The 22,077-nt window shown below is 39.4% G+C and overlaps 1 protein-coding gene across 3 annotated transcripts in view; it reads right to left on the bottom strand.

Annotated features, from left to right (window-relative positions):
* Positions 1–1,650: 1,650 nt before the first annotated feature.
* Positions 1,651–22,077, bottom strand: part of UGDH (UDP-glucose 6-dehydrogenase) — a 33,749-nt gene continuing 13,322 nt past the window's right edge. For all 3 annotated transcript variants that reach the window (XM_084901008.1, XM_084901009.1, XM_084901010.1), the window contains exons 3-12: positions 17,628–17,729; positions 14,788–14,988; positions 14,241–14,438; positions 13,601–13,748; positions 9,794–9,888; positions 7,868–7,998; positions 6,623–6,756; positions 5,499–5,590; positions 5,275–5,385; positions 1,651–2,968 (exon numbers count right to left, since the gene is read on the bottom strand). In XM_084901008.1, the coding sequence (XP_084757134.1) occupies positions 2,858–2,968; positions 5,275–5,385; positions 5,499–5,590; positions 6,623–6,756; positions 7,868–7,998; positions 9,794–9,888; positions 13,601–13,748; positions 14,241–14,438; positions 14,788–14,988; positions 17,628–17,729 (1,323 nt within the window). In that variant the 3' untranslated portion in view covers positions 1,651–2,857. The remainder of the gene's footprint in view (positions 2,969–5,274; positions 5,386–5,498; positions 5,591–6,622; positions 6,757–7,867; positions 7,999–9,793; positions 9,889–13,600; positions 13,749–14,240; positions 14,439–14,787; positions 14,989–17,627; positions 17,730–22,077) is intronic.

The raw sequence follows: 22,077 nt of genomic DNA, 5'->3' as shown, positions 1-22,077 counted from the left end.
CTCACCAATATATACTGGCCCCACCAAAAATACTAGCTAAGAAAAATAGAAACACAAAAATCTTAAACCTATGGATGAAGACAGTGGCAGGGGGTAAGGGCATGGGGTGGGGTGGGGAATCAGGTGGAGGGGAGCTATGGGGGGGTGGGGGGAATGAGAAACACCTGTAATAATCTGAACAATAAGGATTTATTATATTAAAAAGAAAAAGAAAAATAGAAACCATGCATCACATTTTTTTTTAGTGGTCTTTCATTTTATTAGGGGAAGAAAAGGCTAACCACATTCTTGCACATTCTTGTAATTTTTCACACAAAGTTCTCAAAGAGCTGTGCTAAGTTACCTCCCCAGTTGCTTTGGTTTTTTTCCTCCCCTCCACAGACATCAAGCTTACAAGGTTCTGTAAGCCATCGATTGCCCATTTCCCTCCACTTACCAATTCTCTTACCTTTTAATCAGTATTTTAACTTGTTTGTTTGTTAATTCTCGCCTGAGTATTTTTTCCCATTACTTTGAGAGAGAGCGGAAGGGAGGGGGGGAAACAGAGACATCAGTGCTAGAGAGACACTCTGATTGGTTCCCGCCCACAGCCCGCCTGGGCGGGGACTGAGCCTGCAACTGACCCGAACCCAACCCAGGACCGACAGTCAAAGGCCGATGTTCCAATCACTGAGCCAAACCAACTAGGATAGTATTTTACACGTTTGTGTTTTTTAAAAAATATATCCTATTGATTTTTTACAGAGAGGAAGGGAGATAGAGAGCCAGAAACGTCGATGAGAGAGAAACATCAACCAGCCGCCTCCTGCACACCCCCCACCGGGGATGTGCCCGCAACCAAGGTACATGCCCTTGACCGGAATCGAACCTGGGACCTTTCAGTCTGCAGACCGACGCTCTACCACTGAGCCAAACCGGTTTTGGCTACACGTTTTTTAAATAACCAGTTATAGGCATTGAAGTATGCTACCACTAAAAATGAGTGCCTAATTCTATCTGCTTCAGCAAGACATTTTTGGGTTATAATCCCTTTACTAGAATATAAAGTTAATAAGCAGAATATTTTCAAGCAAAAAATGTAAAGCAAATTCTAATAAATAAGCTCACCCTCACTTTCACATCTTGTGAGGGCTAATTATTTTTATTTCTGAGAGAAGGGAAGAGAGACATAGATTGGTTGCCTCCTGCATGTGCCCCAACCAGGGATTAAACCTGCAACTGAGTTTCAGTCCACCAGCCAACGGTCTGTCCACTGAGCCAAATCAGCTAGGGCAGGCTCATCCTATGTTCAAACAGTCTGCTGTTTATTTCTTTCGGGAGTCTACAAACTTCTTAATGAAGAGCCAGACAGCAAATATTTTTTAGGCTTCTCGGACTAAGGGGCAAACATGGAGACTTACATAACCATTCGAAATGTAATTATGTGAAAATGTGAAAAACATTCTTAGCTCATAAGGGGCTCAAGATTTGGCTCATGAGCTATAGTTTGCTCATATCTGGTCTATTTGTTACTGTCCCACCCTTTCTCACATCATCTGCAAGTATGATGTAATGGCTTTTTCTCAAAAAAGGAGTGATATTTTTCCTTTCTAATGTCAGACTGTCATAACTCATTAGTTACGTGCACTGTGACAAAAATACACTACACAGTTGTTTATGTAGAATATTTTATTTATGTATTTGAAATCTGTACAGATGTCTATAATCCTTATCTCTATATTTATCTCTGTGTTCTTACTGAATAGCATTAATTCCTCCGGGAAAAGACCTGTATCTGTTTAACTCTGTACCCTCATAAGCATCAAATGGACATCTGACACATTTCAACAATAAAACAGAAAACAATCAAACATAAGTCAATATAAGACATAAAAAAAAAAGCAGGTAGAAATACATACAAAAATTCTTATTTTGGAATTAAACTACCCATAATTTGTAAAATCTACGTCTTTAAGTTTATACATGAGATTATATCCGTTTTCTTACTTAAAGAAAAAGTAGGAAAATTGCGACAAATAATAAAAATAAAAATGCAAAGTCAAGGTAACAAATTTATTTTTGGCTCTAGAACTAAAAAAATAATCAGCAATGAGGAAAAACAAGAAGTGAAGAGAAATTATATAGATCATGCCACTGATGTTCTCTTCCTGTTAAAAAAAAAATAAAAGGCTTTTTAATCTTATTTGGATTGATTGGAAATGAGCAGTGATGACCTTTGGGGCTTAAAAATCAATGACACAGCTCATTAGACAAAAGGGTTATTTCTAACACAGAAGCACAGGAAAAATATTAGGAGCAAAATAAAAAGAAGCACAAAAAGCCCCTTTCTGTCCACTGCCTCCTCCTCCTAAGAAACGGTCAGCGAGACGAGAAATGGTATGGAAAGCACCTTACCCAGACCTGAGCCTCCACGGCACTGTCCGAAAGGTTAACAGGGTAATTGCCCAGTAATTAGCACAGCAATTTTATGACTTAAAATCAAATCAAACCAACAATCAGAAAAACGGAAGAGTGCCTTTCCCTTTATAATAGGACATTAAAATGCTGCCTCTAAGTAATTTGTAAAGTAAAAAGCGTTTGAAGTTTAATTTTCGCTTTACAGAAATCGACACCATGAAAGCCGACATGATCATTTGCCCTCATCCAACCACTGAGGTAACAGTATTATAAAAATATGTAAAAAATATGCTAGATTCATAATTACTAGAGATGCTGATTCTCACAGAGCTAATATAAATTGATTATTAAAAAAATAGTTTTCTTTCCTTAAAAACACTTGGTTCATTTACCGTTAGATATCAGATAGATATTTCCTATCCTGTAGTACCAAAAACGTTACAAATAAAAATGACAATGTTTAGACTCTGGGTTTCTTGTTCGGTGGATCCTGAAGACTAAACTTTGGGATTTCACCAGAAGGAGCATATGGAAACCTCTTTGAAGACACCTTTTTCCCAATTGTTTCAATCTAGAAAAAACAGGAAGAGATTTTAGAAAGAAAACGAACAAAAAGAATAACACATAAATGTAAAAACTCTACATTGAAGTATAATAAGGGGGAAGGAAAATGTTTTCCAAGTTGTCTGAGCTACTATGAAAAATCTCCGGTTCTTTGCCTATTTTTTATGTTTCTCAAGTCTATATAGACTCTATCTAGATACTCTCACTCCAGCCAGTCCCAACACCAGGACGCACTGCTTTTGTTATGGTAGCACATATGGGAGAAAGTAAGGCACTAGACTCCAGTTAATGCACATTCTCTCTCATATTCGGTTTTCATGCCAACTTCCCTTATTCTAAAAAACTTGCAGGAGCCCTAATAGCATAGTTTTGGGGAGTTCAGGCTCTAGAGTTTGGAGGGCCCAGTTGGAATCCTGCTACGTTACCTAAGCTCTCTAGGTCTTTCTTCCTTATTTATAAACGCTATTACTACCACCTGCCTCAAAGGGTTGTGGTAACAATTAAATTAGATCAAGTGCTCAATGAATAAAGTCAAATTGTATTTTGGATATTACATTTTGAACTCTTTTGCATACATTCAAAGTCATCAATCTTAACTTTAAAGACACTGCTTCTTTAATAGTCATAAGTTTTGCCCAGCCAGTGTGCCTTCATAGTTGAGCATCGACCTATGAACCAGGAGGTCATGGTGTGATTCCGGACAGGAATAAAAAAGACCTGCCCTCTAAGAGGTAAGTGTATGTTTTTACTAGGAGCCCTGGCTGGTTTGGCTCCGTGGATAGAGCATCAGCCTGTGGACTGAAGGGTCCTGGGTTTGATCCCAGTCAGGGACACTGATCGATATTCTCTCTTCTCATTGATATTTCTCTCTCTCTCCCTCTCCCTTCCTCTTGGAAATAAAAACATATTTGAAAATAAATAAAATGCTTACTAGGAAAAGTTAACTTATAAGAACTAAAACTTATTTGAAAAATATACCTTTTTACATATCTTCTCCCTTACATGAGTTGAACAAGAATGAGAGAAAATCTGTCTATGCCGTGCAAATAATCTTTGAAAAAATAGCACTGCTGAGTTCAGTGAGGACTGGGAAGTCATTTTGCTGCTCAGTAAGGAGGGGTGGGATAGAAGACTCCCCAAGGTCCCTGATGCAACGTTAATAGACAAGGTTGCCATCTGATTCTTGCTGCAAGTGAATCTCATGAATGAGAAATGAACACAATTCTAAATAACAAGACCCTCCACAATTCAGTGAAGGTTAAGAGAACCAGATCTGACATTCTGAACAGGAGATGAGGCCTTCTCAGCACACAGCCAGCTCTGAACTCTGCCCCCTTCCACTCTGCTAGGGGCCTGTGCTGACAGCAACCTCCTGGCACATTTCCCACCCGGCCCCGCTCCCCGCCCTGGCCTCCCGCCCCTGTACACCGCTGTGAGGAAACAGAAAGTGGCTCCTTCTTATTAGTCTTTTGGGACGCCTGTTGGAACTGAAGTAGATGAATTATATGAACGTACTGTTCTGGGCAGGGTTTCTGTCAGCTCCTCAGCATTCCACAGCTCAGTGACAAACCGAAGGAGCAGAGGCCAGGACCCCTGAGGCTCCCGCGTCTCCTTCAGACCTCTCTCAGCACTAGGACAGTTTCAGAATTCAGAAGGCATAGGATCCTATACCAACACGTGGCAACTAGATTGCATTCTGCGGTTTTCAAGCCATTTGTGTAGGAATAGAAGACCTGGCCTCTGAGCAGTCAGTGTGCTGCAGACAGTTTAGCAAAGCAGCCTTGGCAGTTACAGGAAAATTTTTTTATGACTTTTCATGATCTTTATGAGGTCAAGCAGGGCACGTTTTGTCCCTATACGATGGGAAACTAATGACTTTATCTAGCTACTATGTAAGGGAGACCAAGACTAAATGAACTTCGGATCATAAATTTTTTTAAAGTATATTGTATTGATTTCAGAGATGAAGGGAGAGGGAGAGAGAGAGACAGAAACATCAATGAGAGAAAACCACTGATTGTCTGCCTCCTATGCACCCCCCACTGGGGATCCAGCCCGCAACCCGGACCTGTGCCCCTGACAGGAATTGAACCCGGGCCCCTTCAGTCCTCAGGCTGATGCTCTACCAAACTGGCTAGGGCTAAATTATAAATTTAAGGAGGAAATAGAATAGTTACAAAAATCCCTTAGAGACTTCCCGGAGAACTGCCCTAGAGTCATGTTATTGTAAATGAGAAAATATTAAAATTCTAAAATGCAACGCCATTGGAGAGCCAATGGCCAACAACATAACAGCAGTCTGGGCCGTGTCACCTGGAAGCCGATGGTTTGCAGCTCCTGGTGGAGCCCGTCCAGGACCCGCCGTCCGTCGAAGATGAAGGCTGGCTTCAGCATCTTTTTGTGAATGCGTTCATAATCTAACTCCTACAGAGACAGAACCAAAGGAGCAGTTAGAATACACACATAAGCACATATTCAACTCCTACGGGTACGAGAACACCTCTAAAATGTTCCCCGGCACCATTTCGCCACCTCACCTTAAACATGTCCCACTCGGTGCAAATAACAACTGCATGGGCGCCATCGCATGCTTCGTATGGATCCTTAGAAATGGTCACAAGCTGGGACACTATAACAACAAATTGGCACAGAAAAGGAGTTATTTGATACTGTATTCTAACACTAGGATTGCAGGAGGAGCTGAGGGCCTGAAAGAAATGGAATGGCCTGGCTGAAGTGTGAGTGAGGGGAGTGAGGTGGCCAGGAAGCACCCCAGTGATGCCCCAGAAGCATCTCCTTGGAGCCTCTGGGGCTTTTTAGAATATGTAGGAAAAATCATAAGAGTGACCCACAATCATTACTTTAAAATATTTTTTTATATATATTTTATTGATTTTACACAGAGAGGAAGAGAGAGGGATAGAGAGTTAGAAATGTCGTTGAGCCGAGACCGGTTTGGCTCAATGGATAGAGCATCGGCTTGGGGACTGAAGGGTCCCGGGTTCGATTCTGGTCAAGGGCATGTACCTTGGTTGCAGGCATATCCCCAGTGAGGGGGGTGTAGGAGGCAGCTGATCGATGACTCTCTCTCATCTCTCATCGATGTTTCTAACCCTCTTTCTCTCTCTCTTCCTCTCTGTACAAAATCAATAAAATATATATATATAAAAAAAAATAGAAATGTCGTTGAGAGAGAAACATCGACCAGCTGCCTCCTGCACACCCCCCACTGGGGATGTGCCCGCAACCAAGGTACATGCCCTTGACCGGAATCGAACCCGGGACCTTTCAGTCCGCAAGCCAATGCTTTATCTACTGAGCCAAACTGGTTTCGGTTATTTTTCCATTGATTTTTATAGAGAGTGCAAGGGAGGGAGGACAGAGGGAAGAGGGAGAAATAGAGATAGAGATAGAGACAGAGGGAGAGAGAAACATCGGGGTGGGAGAGACACATCAAATGCTTCCTGCAGGAGCCCCTGACCGGGGCTGGGGATCAAACCTGTAACCAAGGTATACACCCTTGACCAGAAATAGAACCTGCTCGAACTCTTAGCAACTGGCCAGGGCCTAAGGGTTTCTTTAGAGAAATGATGGTGAAACAGGGTCCTGGAGAAATACAAATGTTGGGACCATACTCAAAGCATGAGACTCAAAGCCTTACCTTGGTCATCCTCTGAAACTCCGGGATGAGACAGATCCACAACTATTTGTTCCCTTGGCACTTTTGGGTCATATATATGGAGGTGGGCACCTTCATCCATCAAATATTTGCTAATATATATACTAGAAGATTCTCTGATTAAAAAAAAAACAAACATAACCCAGTGTTGTTAAGCTTTTTAAATGGCATATATTTTAATACCTTAGGCATTTAATATACAGGGTGGGACAAAAGTTTACAATTGTGAGTACAAGAAACAGAGTTTATTCTTATATTATTTTTTTTTCCTTTTTAATGAATTTATTGAGGTGACACTGGTTAAAAAAATTACACAGGTTTCAAGTGCACAATTCTACAGCACATTACTATACACTGTATTCTGTGTTTACCACCCCAAGTCAAGTCTTTGTCTGTCGTCATTTAACCCCCTACACTGTCCTGCACATCTCTCCACTGCTTTTCCCTCTGACAATTACCACACTGTTGTCTGTGTCCATGAGTTGTTTTTTCTGTTTTACTCAATTTCCCCCCATTTTATATTTATTAATTATTATATTATTTTCCATACTAGAGGCCCAGTGCACAAAATTCATGCAGGGGTGTGTGTGTCCCTCAGCCCAGCCTGCACCGTCTCCAATCTGAGACCCCTTGAGGACAGTCGGACATCCCTCTCACAATCCAGGACTGCTGGCTCCCAACTGTTCGCCTGCCTGCCTTCCTGACTGCCTCTAACTGCTTCTGCCTGCCAGCCAGATCACCCCCTAACCACTCCCATGCCAGCCTGACTGATGTCTAACTGCTCCCCTGCCAGTCTGTTTGCCCCCAACTACCCTCCTCTGCCTGCCTGGTCACCCCTAACTGCCCTCCCCTGCAGGTTTGATTGTCCCCAGCTGCCCTCCTTTGTAGGCCTGGTCCCTCTCAACTGCTCTCCCCTCCATCTTGTGGTGGCCATCTTGTGTCCACATGGGAGCAGGATCTTTGACCACATGGGGCCAGCCATCTTGTGTGTTGGAGTGATGGTCAATCTGCATATTACTCTTCTATTAGATAGGATGAACAACTGTAAACTTACTTTTGCCCACTCTGTACAGGTAAGATTCTATATCTCATGATATGGATGTTCACTTTATTTTTATTCTTTATATTATATACACAGTGTTTTACACACTCATCCACCGGTCAAACACCAGGATAAGATAAGGAGTTAACTCGCAAAGGGATTGAAATGTTATAAAGAACTAATACCTTGTATCACCAGTGTCCTTTTTGAATGCAAACCCCAAAATAGCTATCTTCTTATCAGTCACTGTATTGAACAGACCGTCTATAATCCGGGAAGCAAACCTCCTTCTCTGGTAGTCATTTATATCTATGACCTGAAATTACATGTACAATTATGCAGTGATTAAAGAGGTACAGACTGTGCCATACGTTGCTTAGTTTTATGATACATATACTGTTGTATGAATCCAAGCCATCTAAATCAACAGGAGACAAAGATTAGTCAACTGCTTTAGTATCTACAGATTAAAAAAACAAAATCCCTTCTCCCCTCCTAAAAACCATACTAAAATTTTTATTTTTCATATGGCTTATCTTTCCATGCATCGGGCTGGGAGGGATGTAAAGATGGAGAACACAGCTAAGTTTCAACTCCATTTGAGGTCCAGCTATGAGGCCAGCCTAAATAAGCAACTAGAAGCAGTGTTCTCGTTAGCTAACTTCTCCGAACCCTGTGGAAGCAGGACTGCAAGCACTCAAATCCCAAAGCACTTCCTCACATGCTCACTCCCACCCCTCACCACAACTGAGTGTGAATAGAGAGTGGACGGAGGACGGGTCAAACATTGTGCAGAGTTACAGTTGCCTCTGGATAAAATATAATACCATGACATTTGGCAGTTTTTAACTAAATGTTATGGGTAAAAGTCTCTGATCACCTATTTGTTTCTCTCCTAAGAGTTTATAAATAAGACTTCATGTTGGTGACCAAATGAATGTAAGGAAAGAGACTACTTTTCTGTGTGTGTGTTTTTTTAAGGCTCTAAGCTTCAAGCGGCTGTATCCTGAGAACGGAAAATGAGCCCAATGTGCTGGAAAATCAAGCTTTTATCTGCATTTGCCCCACAACGGACAGTAAGATAAAGCTATCATGTGGGATTGAGTATACATGTCCATTTTTAAAAATGTGTACTTCCGCCGAGACCGGTTTGGCTCAATGGATAGAGCGTCGGCTTGGGAACTGAAGGGTCCCGGGTTCGATTCCGATCAAGGGCACATACCTTGGTTGCGGGCATATCCCCAGTAGGGGGTGTGCAAGAGGCAGCTGATCGATGACTCTCTCTCATCAATGTTTCTAACTCTCTCTCTCCCTTCCTCTCTGTACAAAATCAATAAAAATATATTATAAAAAAAAAAATGTGTACTTCCTTACATTCCTACCCATTGCTGAAATCTGAAAAACTACAAACTTGGGGGGAAAATCTTAACATCTATAAAATTTTAATTTCCTCATTATAAATGAAGGATACAATTAGTGGTGAGGACTAAGCAAAGCACTTAAAAAAGAGAGTATGGTCCGGTTGGTGTGGCTCAGTGGTTGAGTGTCAACCTATGAACCATGAGGTCACAGGTTAAATTCCCAGTCATGGCACATGCCTGGTGTTGCAGGCTAGATCCCCAGTGTGGTTCTCTCTCATCATTAATGTTTCTCTGTCTCCTTCTTCTCTAAAATAAATTTTAAAAAATATATTTTAAAAAAGAGTCTGGCACAGAGTAATAAATGTTAACTCTATTTCCAATTTGAGAAGGTCTGTAATTTTAGCTCAAAGGGACAAGACAAATATCAGCCTATGCAAACCACATAAAATCATTATAATAAGGTCCTTCTTTTATTTTGATTTTATAGATTTAATAATTACAATTTAGAGTAAGTTCTTGCTTTACTCTAGGAGCAAATTTAGTTATAAAATTAGAAGAAATACTGCATTATCAGAAACTTCTATTACAGTTGATTAGCAAGAGACAAAAACACCAAAACCTAGTAAATAAATCTAAAATTTAAAAACTGAACATAATAATAGTTGAGTTCCTGGAATAAATAAGTCCTATCAAAGAGTGACATTTTTAATTAGAAGTTAATCATTAGTTGTTGGCTATAAAGATCAATACCTGTTGCCAATAATGAGCTACTTCAGGCAGATTCAGAGCCTCACAAAGATAAACCAAATTCAGAACATCCTTCTGAAAGCAGCTCCCGCCAAAGCCTATAGAAAAAGAAAAGAAAATGACAACATTTTCATTAGGATACCACAAAAGTGAATCATGACCAATTTGTCATAAGATCCCATGCTAGGATTTTAAATACTAAAATTTGAATATTGGAAAATTAGTGGTTTTATAAATTGTGTGAAATTTGCTGGCAACTAATCAATTCTAGAAATAAACCCCAAATAATTCTCTAGCTGAAGTTTTATTACTTCCATATTTTCTATCCTTTTTCTCAGTCTTCTAGTATCACTGCCCCACATATCTAACTTTAGCACAGGGCTGGCAAACTTTTATGAGCCAGTAGCAAATATTTAAATCTTTGTACGCCATATAGTCTCTGGTACAACTCTTTGTTGTTGTTAATCCTCACCCAACAATATTATTTCCATTGGTTTTTAGAGAGAATGGAAGGAAGAGGGAGAGACAGAGAGAGAAATATCAAAGTGGGAGAGACATATGGGTTGGTTGCCTCCTGCACATGCCATTGAACTGGAATGGAACTCGTGATTCTTCAGTTAGCAGGCTGATGCTCTACCCACTGAGAGCACCGCCCAGCTCTCTGACACAACTCTTCAACTCTGCCTTTGTAGCTCAGAAACAATCACAGACTATATGTAATCAAATGAGTGTGGCTATGTTCCAATAAAACTTTATTTATAAAAATAAACTGTGGGCAGGATTTGGCATGAAGGCCATATTTTGCCTACCCCTATTCTAGTGCAATGCAGTATACAGTGAGGATTGGCGTGAACTCTGGAGTCAGAAACACCTAGTCACTCCTTAACTGTATGACTTTGAGCAAGTTGCAAAATTTCCCTGAACCGCAATTACCTCCATAAAGAAAATACCAGCACCTTTATACTAGGTTGTGAGGATTAATAATGAGATATATAAAGTGCTGGTTAAGTTGGTGCACAATATGGCTTCAGTAAATTGTAGTTATTTTTACTAAATGATGGCTAGAAGAAAATATCAAAAAGATACAAAAAGCCAAGAAAACCAGTAATGGAAAATGGCATAAGGCCCCAGAAATACAAGAAAGGCTGCCCTATGAACCAACGCGTAAAAGGCTCTGTTTGCACCCTGGCCAGTGGGGCTCCATGGTTAGAGCAGCAGCCCACAGGTAGAGGGTTCGATTCCCAGTCAAGGGCACGCACCTGGATGCAGGTTTGATCACCGGCCTTCGTGCAGGAGGCAGCTGGTTAATGTGTCTTTCTCACATCGATCTTTCTCTTTCCCCCCTCCCTCCCTTCCACTCCGCCTAAAAATCCTTAGCAAAAATATTCTCAGGAGAGGATTACAAAAAAAAAATTTTTTTTTAAGAGGCTCTGTTTAGTTTTACGTCAATCTTATTAACCTATATCCAAAAATACAATCAGTTCTCATGTTACCTGGAAAGTTATGTTCTACAAATTGCCAAATTAACAAATACTGTAGCACTGCTCCTAAATGAAATACAGGGTTAAGTTCCTGTGAGCTTCTGGTCACATTTTCATCAACCAATCAATAAATAATCTTGTTTTATGTGTTTCTGTTTAGAGCAGTGTTTCCCAACCTTCTCTCATGATGAGAATCACCTGGTGGAGTTGTTAAAACACAGATTCCTGAATCCCAACAAAGAAGTGCTAAACTAGAATTTTTGAGAACATATAGGTAAAATTGCATACCTAACTTAGTGCTCTGTATATAACATCTGTCTTAGAGCACTAGTTAGGTATACAATTTTACCTATATGTTCCCAAAAATTCTAGTTTAGCACTTCTTAGTTGGGATTCAGGAATCTGTGTTTTAACAACTCCACCAGGTGATTCTCATCATGAGAGAAGTTTGGGAAACACTGGTTTAGAGACACCTTATTTTTTTTTTTTAATATATTTTATTGATTTTTAACAGAGAGAAAGGGAGAGAGATAGAGAGCTAGAAATGTCGATGAGAGAGAAACATCGACCAGCTGCCTCTTGCACACCCCCTACCGGGGATGTGCCCGCAATCAAGGTACATGCCCTTGACCAGAATCGAACCGGGGACCTTTCAGTCCGCAGACCGACGCTCTACCACTGAGCCAAACCGGCTTCGGCTAGAGACACCTTATTTAATACATATTATTGTTTCATTAACATTGAACTCAGAGCCACCAGCACTATCACTCATGCAGGAATGAAACTTAACCACATGTATTTTCTCCTGGATGCATTTTAAACAGTGAAACCATAACCAAAGAGCACAAAAATGCAAAACACTTGTCACTTAATTAACCACAAAAATGGTGCATGTTTGTAGTATGAAAGCTGAAATGGGAAGGCAAGAGCACTGCCGTATTCAGCTTTAGCTGGGAATGTATGTCAGTTAAATTTTTTGCTTCTCTGTTCATGTCTGCAAATGGCCACAAAGTACCCCAAGTACTGATGTGGAGGTTAGAAATCAGTGAGTAAGCTAACTCACAAATACAGACTCTGGAAATAATGAAGAGCAAAGCCATATTTCTAAAAGTAAGAATAGCAAATGATAGCAAATTTTTGCTATTTGCTTTGGGTATTGAGGTTTTTTTAATGTGGTCTCCCAAACTTATTCTTCCTGATGTTCTTACTAAATACTAATTTATTCTTTCTAAAACACTGAAGTATATTTATCCCACTAATTAGTCAATAATTACTAAACAACATAAGTAACTCTTACCTCACTTAAAAATTCCCTCATAGCCCTAGCTGGTTTAGATCCTTGGATAGTGTCGGCCTGCAGACTGAAGGGTCCCGGGTTTGATTCCAGTCAAGGGCACATGCTTGGGTTGTGGGCTTGATCTCCAGTAAGGGGTGTGCAGCAGGCAGCTAATCAATGATTCTCTCTCATCATCAATGTTTCTATCTCTCCCTCTCCCTCTCCCTTTCTGAAATCAATATAAGTCTATATATATAAAAGCCAAAGCAACTCTTTGACCATTCAACTGTTTGACCGGTAGCTACGATATGCACTAACCACCAGGGGACAGATGCTTAATATACAGGCATGGAAACATGGAACAGACTGATGAATCTCAGAGGGAAGGGGGGGGTGGGTGGTGGGTGGGAAAAGATTAACCAAAAATCTTATATTCATTCTAGAGGCCTGGTGCACAGATTTGGACACTGGTGTGATCCCTCAACCTGGCCTGCAGGGATTGGTTTGAAGCTAGCAATCCAACATCACCCGAGGGGTCCTGGATTGTGAGAGGGTGCAGGCCAGACCAAGGGACCCCATTGGTGCATGAATCTGTGCACCGGGCATCTCATCCTATATAATAAAAGGCTAATATGCAAATCAACCAAATGGCAAAACAACCAATTGCTATGACGTGCACTGACCACCAGGGGGCAGATGCTCAACACTCATGGCTGGAAGCACTAAGGATGTCCAACTGATGGCTTAGGACCGCTCCCTTGGCCATCAGTCGGACATCCCCCACAGGCTCCCAGACTGTGAGAGGGTGCAGGCCAGGCTGAGGGGCCCTACCCCCGAGTGCATGAATTTTGTGCACTGGGCCTTTAGTATATTATTAAAAAAAAATAATAAGTTCTGAAAAATAAGGCTGAAGGCTACATGTATAATGGGATGATTATTTTAAGGGTATTAAGTTAAACAAAGACTTCCTTAAATTTATTTAATTATTTACTTCCTTAAATTTACAGACCCAACTAAATGAACCCACTTTATGGACTGAAATTGTCAGCTTACCAACACTGGCTTTCAGAAACTTATTTCCGATTCTCTGGTCCATCCCAATGGCTGTCGCCACCTCTTCCACGTCAGCTCCTGTTGCTTCGCAAAGGGCACTTATAGAGTTAATGCTGCTGATTCTCTGGGCAAGAAAAGCATTTGCTGCCTTAAAAAAATAAAAAATAAAAGGAAAACTATGATAAGCTAAAATAGCAATTTTATACATCTGGATTGTATTTCATTGTGTTGATGCAAATTACTGAGGGAGATATAAGTTACTGACATGCTCGATTTGAGGAGGTAATAGGTTGGTAAGAGGAAATGTTTTAATTAGAAAAAAGATGATTCTGAAAGAGGGTAAAAGAAGGGAATGACTTTAAAAATACCGTTTTAAAAATAAAATAAAATAAAATAAATACTTTTATTCTACCCTCCATTTTCTTAAATTTTATTAAAATTATAGAATTTTCCAGAATATTTTATATAAGGGGGAATATATAATCCCCCTTGTGAAAATTATTTCATATTGTATAAGAATATTATCTTCAAAAGGGTACCTTTTGTTAATATTAAGGAAGTAGCTGTGTAACCTAACAGTTTATAAGAAAAATAAATCCTTGGCCTTAAATGAATGGAGAGCTGAATGCTATGTACCAACCAGTTTGGAAAGTTCTGAAGACCAAGTGTTGGTGGTGAGGATCCGTTCTTTCGGAACCCAGTGCTGATACACAGCGCACAGCGCCTGCACGGCCCTCTGGCCCTCGGGGGTTTCATCCCCTCCGATCAGTACTCTGTCTGGGTTCTTCAGGTCCTTGATGGCCGTGCCTTCTGCCAAGAACTCAGGGTTGGACAGAACCTAGAATCCCAATGCAAAGAAAGTTAAGCTAGAATGAACTGTGAACAAATTTTTTTTAAAAATATGTATTTTATTGATATTTTACAGAGAGGAAGAGAGAGGGATAGTTAGAAACATCGATGAGAGAGAATCATCAATTAGCTGGCTCTTGCACACCCCCCACTGGGAATGGTGCCCGCAACCAAGGTACATGCCCTTGACCGGAATCGAACCTGCGACCTTTCAGTCCGCAGGCTGACGCTCTATCCACTGAGCCAAACCGGTTTCGGCTAACTGTGAACAAATTTAAGACGTCAATATTTACATAAGAACTAGATTCTAATGCTTCCTTTTTTTTTTTTTTTCATACCTGTAGGTTCAGGTTGGGTTTTGTGTTTGCATCAAATATTTGACGAATACTTTCTGCTGCCCTCACAGGAACCGTGCTCTTCTCGGTCACAATTTTGTACCCGTGTGAGTTTTGTACAATGCGTCTGGCACAGGCTTCAATGTACTTCAGATCTGCTGCACGGCCCTTCCCCATTCCGAAAGTTTTTGTCGGAGTGTTCACCTGGTGAAAGTAACCGGGATTAAGAACAGATTATCTGTGAGATACTCAGCGATTTCAAGATAGGCTGTGTACCATCAATTAGCTAGTCAAGTGGGAAGTTAACTGTCACTAGTAGCCCTGACTTCAACCCTCATTTGCTCCTCAAAAACAATATATTTTATAAATATAATCACCAGAAGGAATAGCTTGAAGCTTCTGGAGAATTAATTCAATAAATTTTTGTTGAGAACTACCATACATGTGTCAGACACCAAGGCAGGCAAGTTCCAAACTAAAAAAAAGTGCTAGAGCTATAAAGATGAATGAAATAGTTCTTATCCTAAAGGACTTCACAATCTGAAATGAAATGTAAATTTTCTCTTATTTCCTCTCTTCATTGTATCATTGTATGTGATATATTATCACTAGACGCCCGGTGCACGAAATTCATGCACGGGGTGTGTGTGTGTGTGTGTGTGTGTGTGTGTGTGTGTGTGTGTGGAGGAAGAGGTCATCCCCCTCAGCCCAGCCTGCACCTTCACCTCTCAGGGGATGTCCTACTGCCAGTTTACATTCCTCCCACAATCCTGGACCACTGGCTCCTAATTGCTCACCTGCCTGCCTGCCTTGTCGCCCCAAACTGCCCCCCCACCAGCCTGGTCGCCCCCAACTGTCCCTCCCACTGGCCTAATCGTCCCTCACTGCCCCCCCTGCCAGTCTAATTACCCCCAACTGCACCCTGATAGCCTGGTCGCCCCAACTGCCCGCTCCCCACACCAGCCTGGTTGCCTCTTACTGCCCCCCGCCACCGGCATGGTCACCCCCAACCACCCTCCCCCGCCGCTGGCCTAGACACCCCCACTGCCCCCCTGCCAGCCTGGTAGCCCCTCACGTTTCCCCTCCCCCACCAGCCTAGTTGCCCCACACAGCCTGCTGTTCAGTTGTTTGTCCCTCACTAACCTCCCTGCAGGCCTGGTCATATGCAGCCATCTTGTGAGGGTGTGATGGTCAATTTGTGTATTAACTCTTTATTATATAGGATGGTCTTTAAATTCCTTTCTTACTATCCTTTATAGATCAATATCAATAGCTTTTAAAAATGTTTATAGTATCATTCACAAATACCTTCTTGGTTCATTAAAGCTAAGAATTATTTAACATTTTCAGTATACACAATACTACGTAGACAAATACTATCAAACAGAAAGAAAAATAAATCCTGAGCCCAGAGTCTAGACATTTAGTTTTGGCTTAGCTTAATTATATAATCTTGGGGATATATGGCTACCTTTGCCTCAATGACCTCATCAGGATAGCACTCTATAAATCTAACACACAAGTTTTATAATACTCTGATAAAAATGGAAGTACAAGAAAATTATAAAATTCTATACAGGAATAATCTTTGACCCAGTAGAAAGAAGGGCCAATTTTCATCTCTTGACAAGCTTATAACCTAATGGGTGACTAAAGAAATCAAGCCAAAATAAATGAAAATTTGAGGACTGAGTTGAGGAGTGAAAAACAGGAAGAAAAAGTTGTTTATATGTATGGAACTTAGGAAAAAAATTAGTCATGAAGCCACGGTGCAGTGGAGTACAGAAGGGAAATGATGGCTGGCTAACAGGATAAGGCAAACAGGCCTGAGATGGGAGATGATCAGTTGGCTTCCCTTCTGCAAGCTTAAGTAGAGGACGGGTAGGTGAGTCATAGAAGATGCACCAAGTTCTCTGAAGTAATTTGAAAAGGCCAAAAAGGGAGAAAGATTGGCTTCATTACCATTTTTTTCTGGAGTTCACATATCTTTAGTGCTGCTTTTGTCTCACTAAAAAACACTCAGAAAACAGCCCTTCTTTAACTTAGTCATTAACAATATGCATAGAGGGTAGATGGACCTCATGACATTTATTCCCTTTATCTCAGGGGACCCAGTCAAAACTCACGCCGCTGGCTTCCCCTTTCATTTGTAAGGCCCTAATGGTCTTGAGTCATATAACTTCCTAACTCAGACACCAATTGGCGATCACTATACCCGCACACACAGAATAGGAGTAGATGGTTACCAGGACTGCAAGAAATAAGTTACCTTGGTTCAAATACTGGATTATCAGAGTTTACTCACAAGCACTGAATCTATTATTTTTTTTTTAATTGCAAAGGTGCAACAGTTTAGCCATGCTATGAGCTGAAGGTGTCTGTAGGCTAGCCTGGCAACCTAACCAACAGTTGCCAAGTTCCAAATGAATTTAAAATGAGTTTTGGAACATAATTAATTCATCTATATAGGAGATGCCTATAAATTTGCAAGCAAACGTTATCTGATTCTCTTTACTTCACCTCCACCAACCGGAAGGGGGAAAACGATGAAATAAAACACTATCACCATATGTGATCACACATTACCAGCGCTTCCTAATTCTAGATCTCAGGCTAGAACTTTCTCTGAATTTATTTGTTCAATGATCTAATGATGTATTTGACCAAATGATTATGGATTTGGCAAGGAGTTAGACAAAGTCAGTGACAACCAAAATTCAACTGGCTAATGCTATTCTAAGCAATGCTGTGGCTTACCACAATGCATTTACTATTAAAGTAAGATGAAACTTGTGTATAGTCAAGAATACATTAAAACACACACAGCAAAGGAAAATACTTACAGAAATAAATACAAGATCGGCTTCTTTAATGGCATCATCAATATTGGTAGAAAAAAATAGATTTTTCCCTCGACAGGCTTCTACTACTTCTTTTAGTCCTGGCTAAAAAAAAAAACACAACAAAACTGAACATACTATTTACCAGTTACGTGAGATAACCTAAGAGTATAGAGTTACATGTGTTAAAGAAACAGAAGTTGTATTTGCTGGCTTGGCTCAGTGGACAGAGTGTCAGGCTGCAGACTGATGGGTCCCAGGTTCGATTCTGTCCAAGGGCACATGCCTGGGTTGTGGGCTTGATCCCAGTAGGGGACGTGAAGTAGGCAGCCAATCAACAATTCTCTCTCATCACTGATATTTCTATCTTTCTCTCCTCCCTTCCTCTCTGAAATCAATAAAGAAATATATATATATATATATATATATATATATATATATACACGATATTTTTTTTTTTAAAGGAGAAGTTTATATTGTAAGTTAAAGGTCTAGACTCACTCTCAAATAACACCTGTGTACAAATATCAAAGATCATATATTAAAGGTCATAAAGTATACATTATTTAACATTATTCAATAAAGCAAATTAAACCTCTCACAATTAAAGCAGCAGCTTAATTGGAATGGGGGATTGAGAACAAATATGTGATACCTTAATCAATAAAGAAATTTAAAAATTAAAATAAATAATAAAAAGCATATAATATAAAAGTATATATATTTAAAAAAAAAAAAGAGTGTGTGTATATATATATATATATATTTATATGTTTGATGGTCTTTCCAAGTTAAATTTCAAGACTTTAACCGAGGATAACTTTGGGACAGTTCACAGACCCTGAAATGTTTTCTTTTTCTTTTCTTTCTTTCTTTTTTTTTTCTAATTTAATAAATCTTTATTGCTCAGATTATTACAATTGTTTCTCCTTTCCCCCCCATAGCTCCCTTCCACCCGGTTCCCACCCCACCCTCTGTCCATACCCCCCCCACACATTGTCCTCATCCATAGCCTGAAATGCTTTCAAAAGTTTGTTCTCATAAAGGAAATATTTTTGAATTTAGCCAATTTAATGTAATTGAATCATGTGGAAAGCTTTATCAAATAAAAATTAATAAATTTAAAAAAATAAAGCAGCAGCTTATTTTAATGCTGTGTCATTGTTTACCATGTACCTGATTATTTCATAAGAGTTAATATTTAACTCTGAGTACCAACACAATTATCAGGAAATTCAATGTCTTCTGTGATTTCAAGCAAACATTTGATTTCACATTATCATTATGAATATAATATAGGTTTTTACCCCCAAGAATTTAGGCCATACAACTGGTTGTGAAACAGTCACTATTTACACAGACATGAATATATTTTTTCTAAATTATACTATAAGAAATACTTCTAATGAAAATCGTTACTTTTCTTATAGTTTAATAAGATACATAGCAATGTTAAGAATATTAAGCTGTGCTGCACCACCTAACAAGTATTCCTGCCCGCCCCCCACAAAAAAAACAAAACAAAAACAAAAACAGAATTAAGTCTGATCAGACGAGTCCAATAAGCCAAACCCAGACTGAAAATTTCTACAGGATAAAAAACTTGATTTCTTCAACAAATAAACTAAAGAGAAAAACCGAGAAAGAGATTAAAATATTGTGGTCTTGAAAGATACTAAAGTGACATGAATCTGTTGGGAGGTCCGGATCTTATTTGCACCCTGATTCAAATAAACTATGGGAGGAAGAACATGTATAAGAATTCTTGATATTAAGAAATTGTTTAAAATTTTATCAGTAATAACGGTGATGTGCTTACATTTAAAAAACAATTATTTTAGAGATACTTAATGAAATAAGTATAGATTAAGGTATAAATAATCAGGCTGGTGGTATATGGGATGAGGGACTGGGCCATGTAGATAAATCGTTGAAACAGGGTAATGGCCATATGGGGACTCATTACCCTATTCTCTCTGCTTTTAGTACATTTGAAATTTTCTATAATAAAAAGGGGGGGAGAGAATCAGACCTAAACCACTGAAGCTTACTTTTCTTGGGAGAGAGGTTCAAACAACGCCCACAGTATTATGGATGTTTATAAAACTACCTGTGTATATAGCAAAGTAAAAAGCCCCTTCGGGCTTCAGGTTTAGAGTTATATCCAGAAGCAATTTACTTTTCTTCATGGTTCGGAGGCTTTTGAACATAAGCAATTAGAGGAAGTATTAAATGTAAATTCAATTTCCATTAGTTTGACTAAAATACATACTAGGACCAACAAAATACATGAACCACTACAACCATGAATACGGTGTCATTAATCATAGTAACGTTTCCTTGGTGATTCTGACTAGATTCTGGAAAATCAGACTAAAAGGTTATGGGATTTTGCAGAGGAATTTAATTCAGTCCTATGTATACTCTCCTAATACTGTATTTAAATTAATCTAAAATTAGGGCAATGCAGAATACTTTGTTTTTTTAAAATTGACTTTATTGAGAGAGGAAGGCAGAACGTGCACGCAGGGATGGGAAGGGGGGAGAGGTTGTAAAAGAGAGAGAGAGAAGTGAGAGAGACACATGGATCGGTTGTCTCTGGTGCACACCTGGACTAAGGACTGAACCTGCAACTGGGTATGAGCCCTAACCGGGAATCAAGTCAGCGACTTTTCAGTGCATAGGATGATGTTTAACCAATTGAGCCACACAGGCCAGGGCTTTCTGTTTGTTTATTTGTTAATCCTCACCGAAGGATATTTTTATATTGATCTTTTAGACAGAATGGAAGGAAGCGGGAGAGACAGAGAGAGAGAAGCATGGATGTGAGAGAGACACATCGATTGGTTGCCTCCCAACCCGGGCCGGGGATTTAGTAAGCAACCGAGGTATGTGTCCTGGACCAGAGTCGAACCTGAGACCCTACAGTCTACTGAAGATTCTGTTCTACCCACTAAGCTAGGGCAATGCAGAATTTATACTAAGTTTCAATAAAATCTCAAAATTAACAACTACGTTACTCTGCTAAAACCAATGGGATATTTGTAGATCGTCAGAAATGATGCAGATGCAATTAATAATATAGATTCTACCTCTTATTAGAGTCATTATGTAACTATCACAATTAGTAATTAGAATTTATATAATACTTTTTATGAAAAAAACCTCAAATCTTTTCATAGGGTAAAATTATCTTTAATTTTACTCAGAAAAAGAAAAGCAAATTATTCATTTTTTTAAAAAGTAGTTATTAATGCCTTAGCTGGTTTGGCTCAGTGGACAGAGCATCGGCCTGCAGACTGAAGGGTTCTGGGTTCGATTCCAGTCAAGGGCACATGCCTGGGTTTCGGGCTCCATCCCCAGTAGGGGGTGTGCAGGAGGCAGCTGATCAATGATTCTTTCATCATTGATATTTCTCTCTCTCTCCTTCTCCCTTTCTCTCTGAAATCAATAAAAATAAAATTAAAAGTAGTTATTATCTTTGTCAAATTAAGGAATCACTAAAACATAAATTTAAAAAGTAGTTATTAAATTATTTTAATGAACAATGTTAACAAAAAAGGCAGACTATGCAATAAAATATGGTAACACAAAACAAAATGTTTTAATTGTTAAATATTAAAAGTACCACATTATTTTCTGAGTAAAAACTTAAGTAACTTATTACCACATTTTACATTATAAATCATTACATTTCTTTCTCACGGAATACAAAATGGCTACTTTTTTATTAATATAGTTTTGACCCATAAAATATAAGTCTATAAGATTAGAAAGAACCACAGTAAACATAAACTCCTAGGCCTTAAGTATATTTAGTTGGGTTTCATTGTGGCCTGTTAAATCTTTTTTTTTTTTTTTTTTTTCAGAGAGAAAGAGAAAGAGAAAGAAACACTGATTTGTTGTTCCACTTATTTATGCATTCATTGGTTGATTTTTTATGTGCCCTGACCAGGGTTCAAACAAGCAACCTTGGCTTATCCATACAATGCTCTGACCAATAGAACTACCTGGCCAGGACTTCACCTTACAATTTTTTGACTTAACAATGATGCGAAAGCGATATGCATTCAGTAGGAACTGTACTTCAAATTTTGATGTCTTCCCAGGGAATGTTGATGTCTGTACAGCAGCAATGATCATGGGAGATACTCTGCAGTGTAATGAGTTGCCAGTGTTTTTTGGATATTATGTTTTACATCCCATCAAGTCTACAAAACATCTGTGTTTATTGTTTCTGGTGAGAAAAGGCAGGCAATTGCTCTTGAGATAGAACTCAAGATAATGGTCCAACTGTAAGCTAACGTAAGTGTTCTGAGCAGGTTTAAAATGGGCTTTGCTAAGTTATGATGTTCAGTAGACTAGGTATATTAAATGCATTTTTGACTCACAATAGTTCTAACTTACAAAGGGTTTACCCTGATGTAACTCCATTCATAAAATTAGAAGCATC

Source organism: Pipistrellus hanaki, assembly GCF_964339955.1.
Source record: "Pipistrellus hanaki genome assembly, chromosome: 1".
Lineage (NCBI taxonomy): Eukaryota > Metazoa > Chordata > Mammalia > Chiroptera > Vespertilionidae > Pipistrellus > Pipistrellus hanaki.
This window is presented reverse-complemented; position numbering and strand designations above follow the sequence as displayed.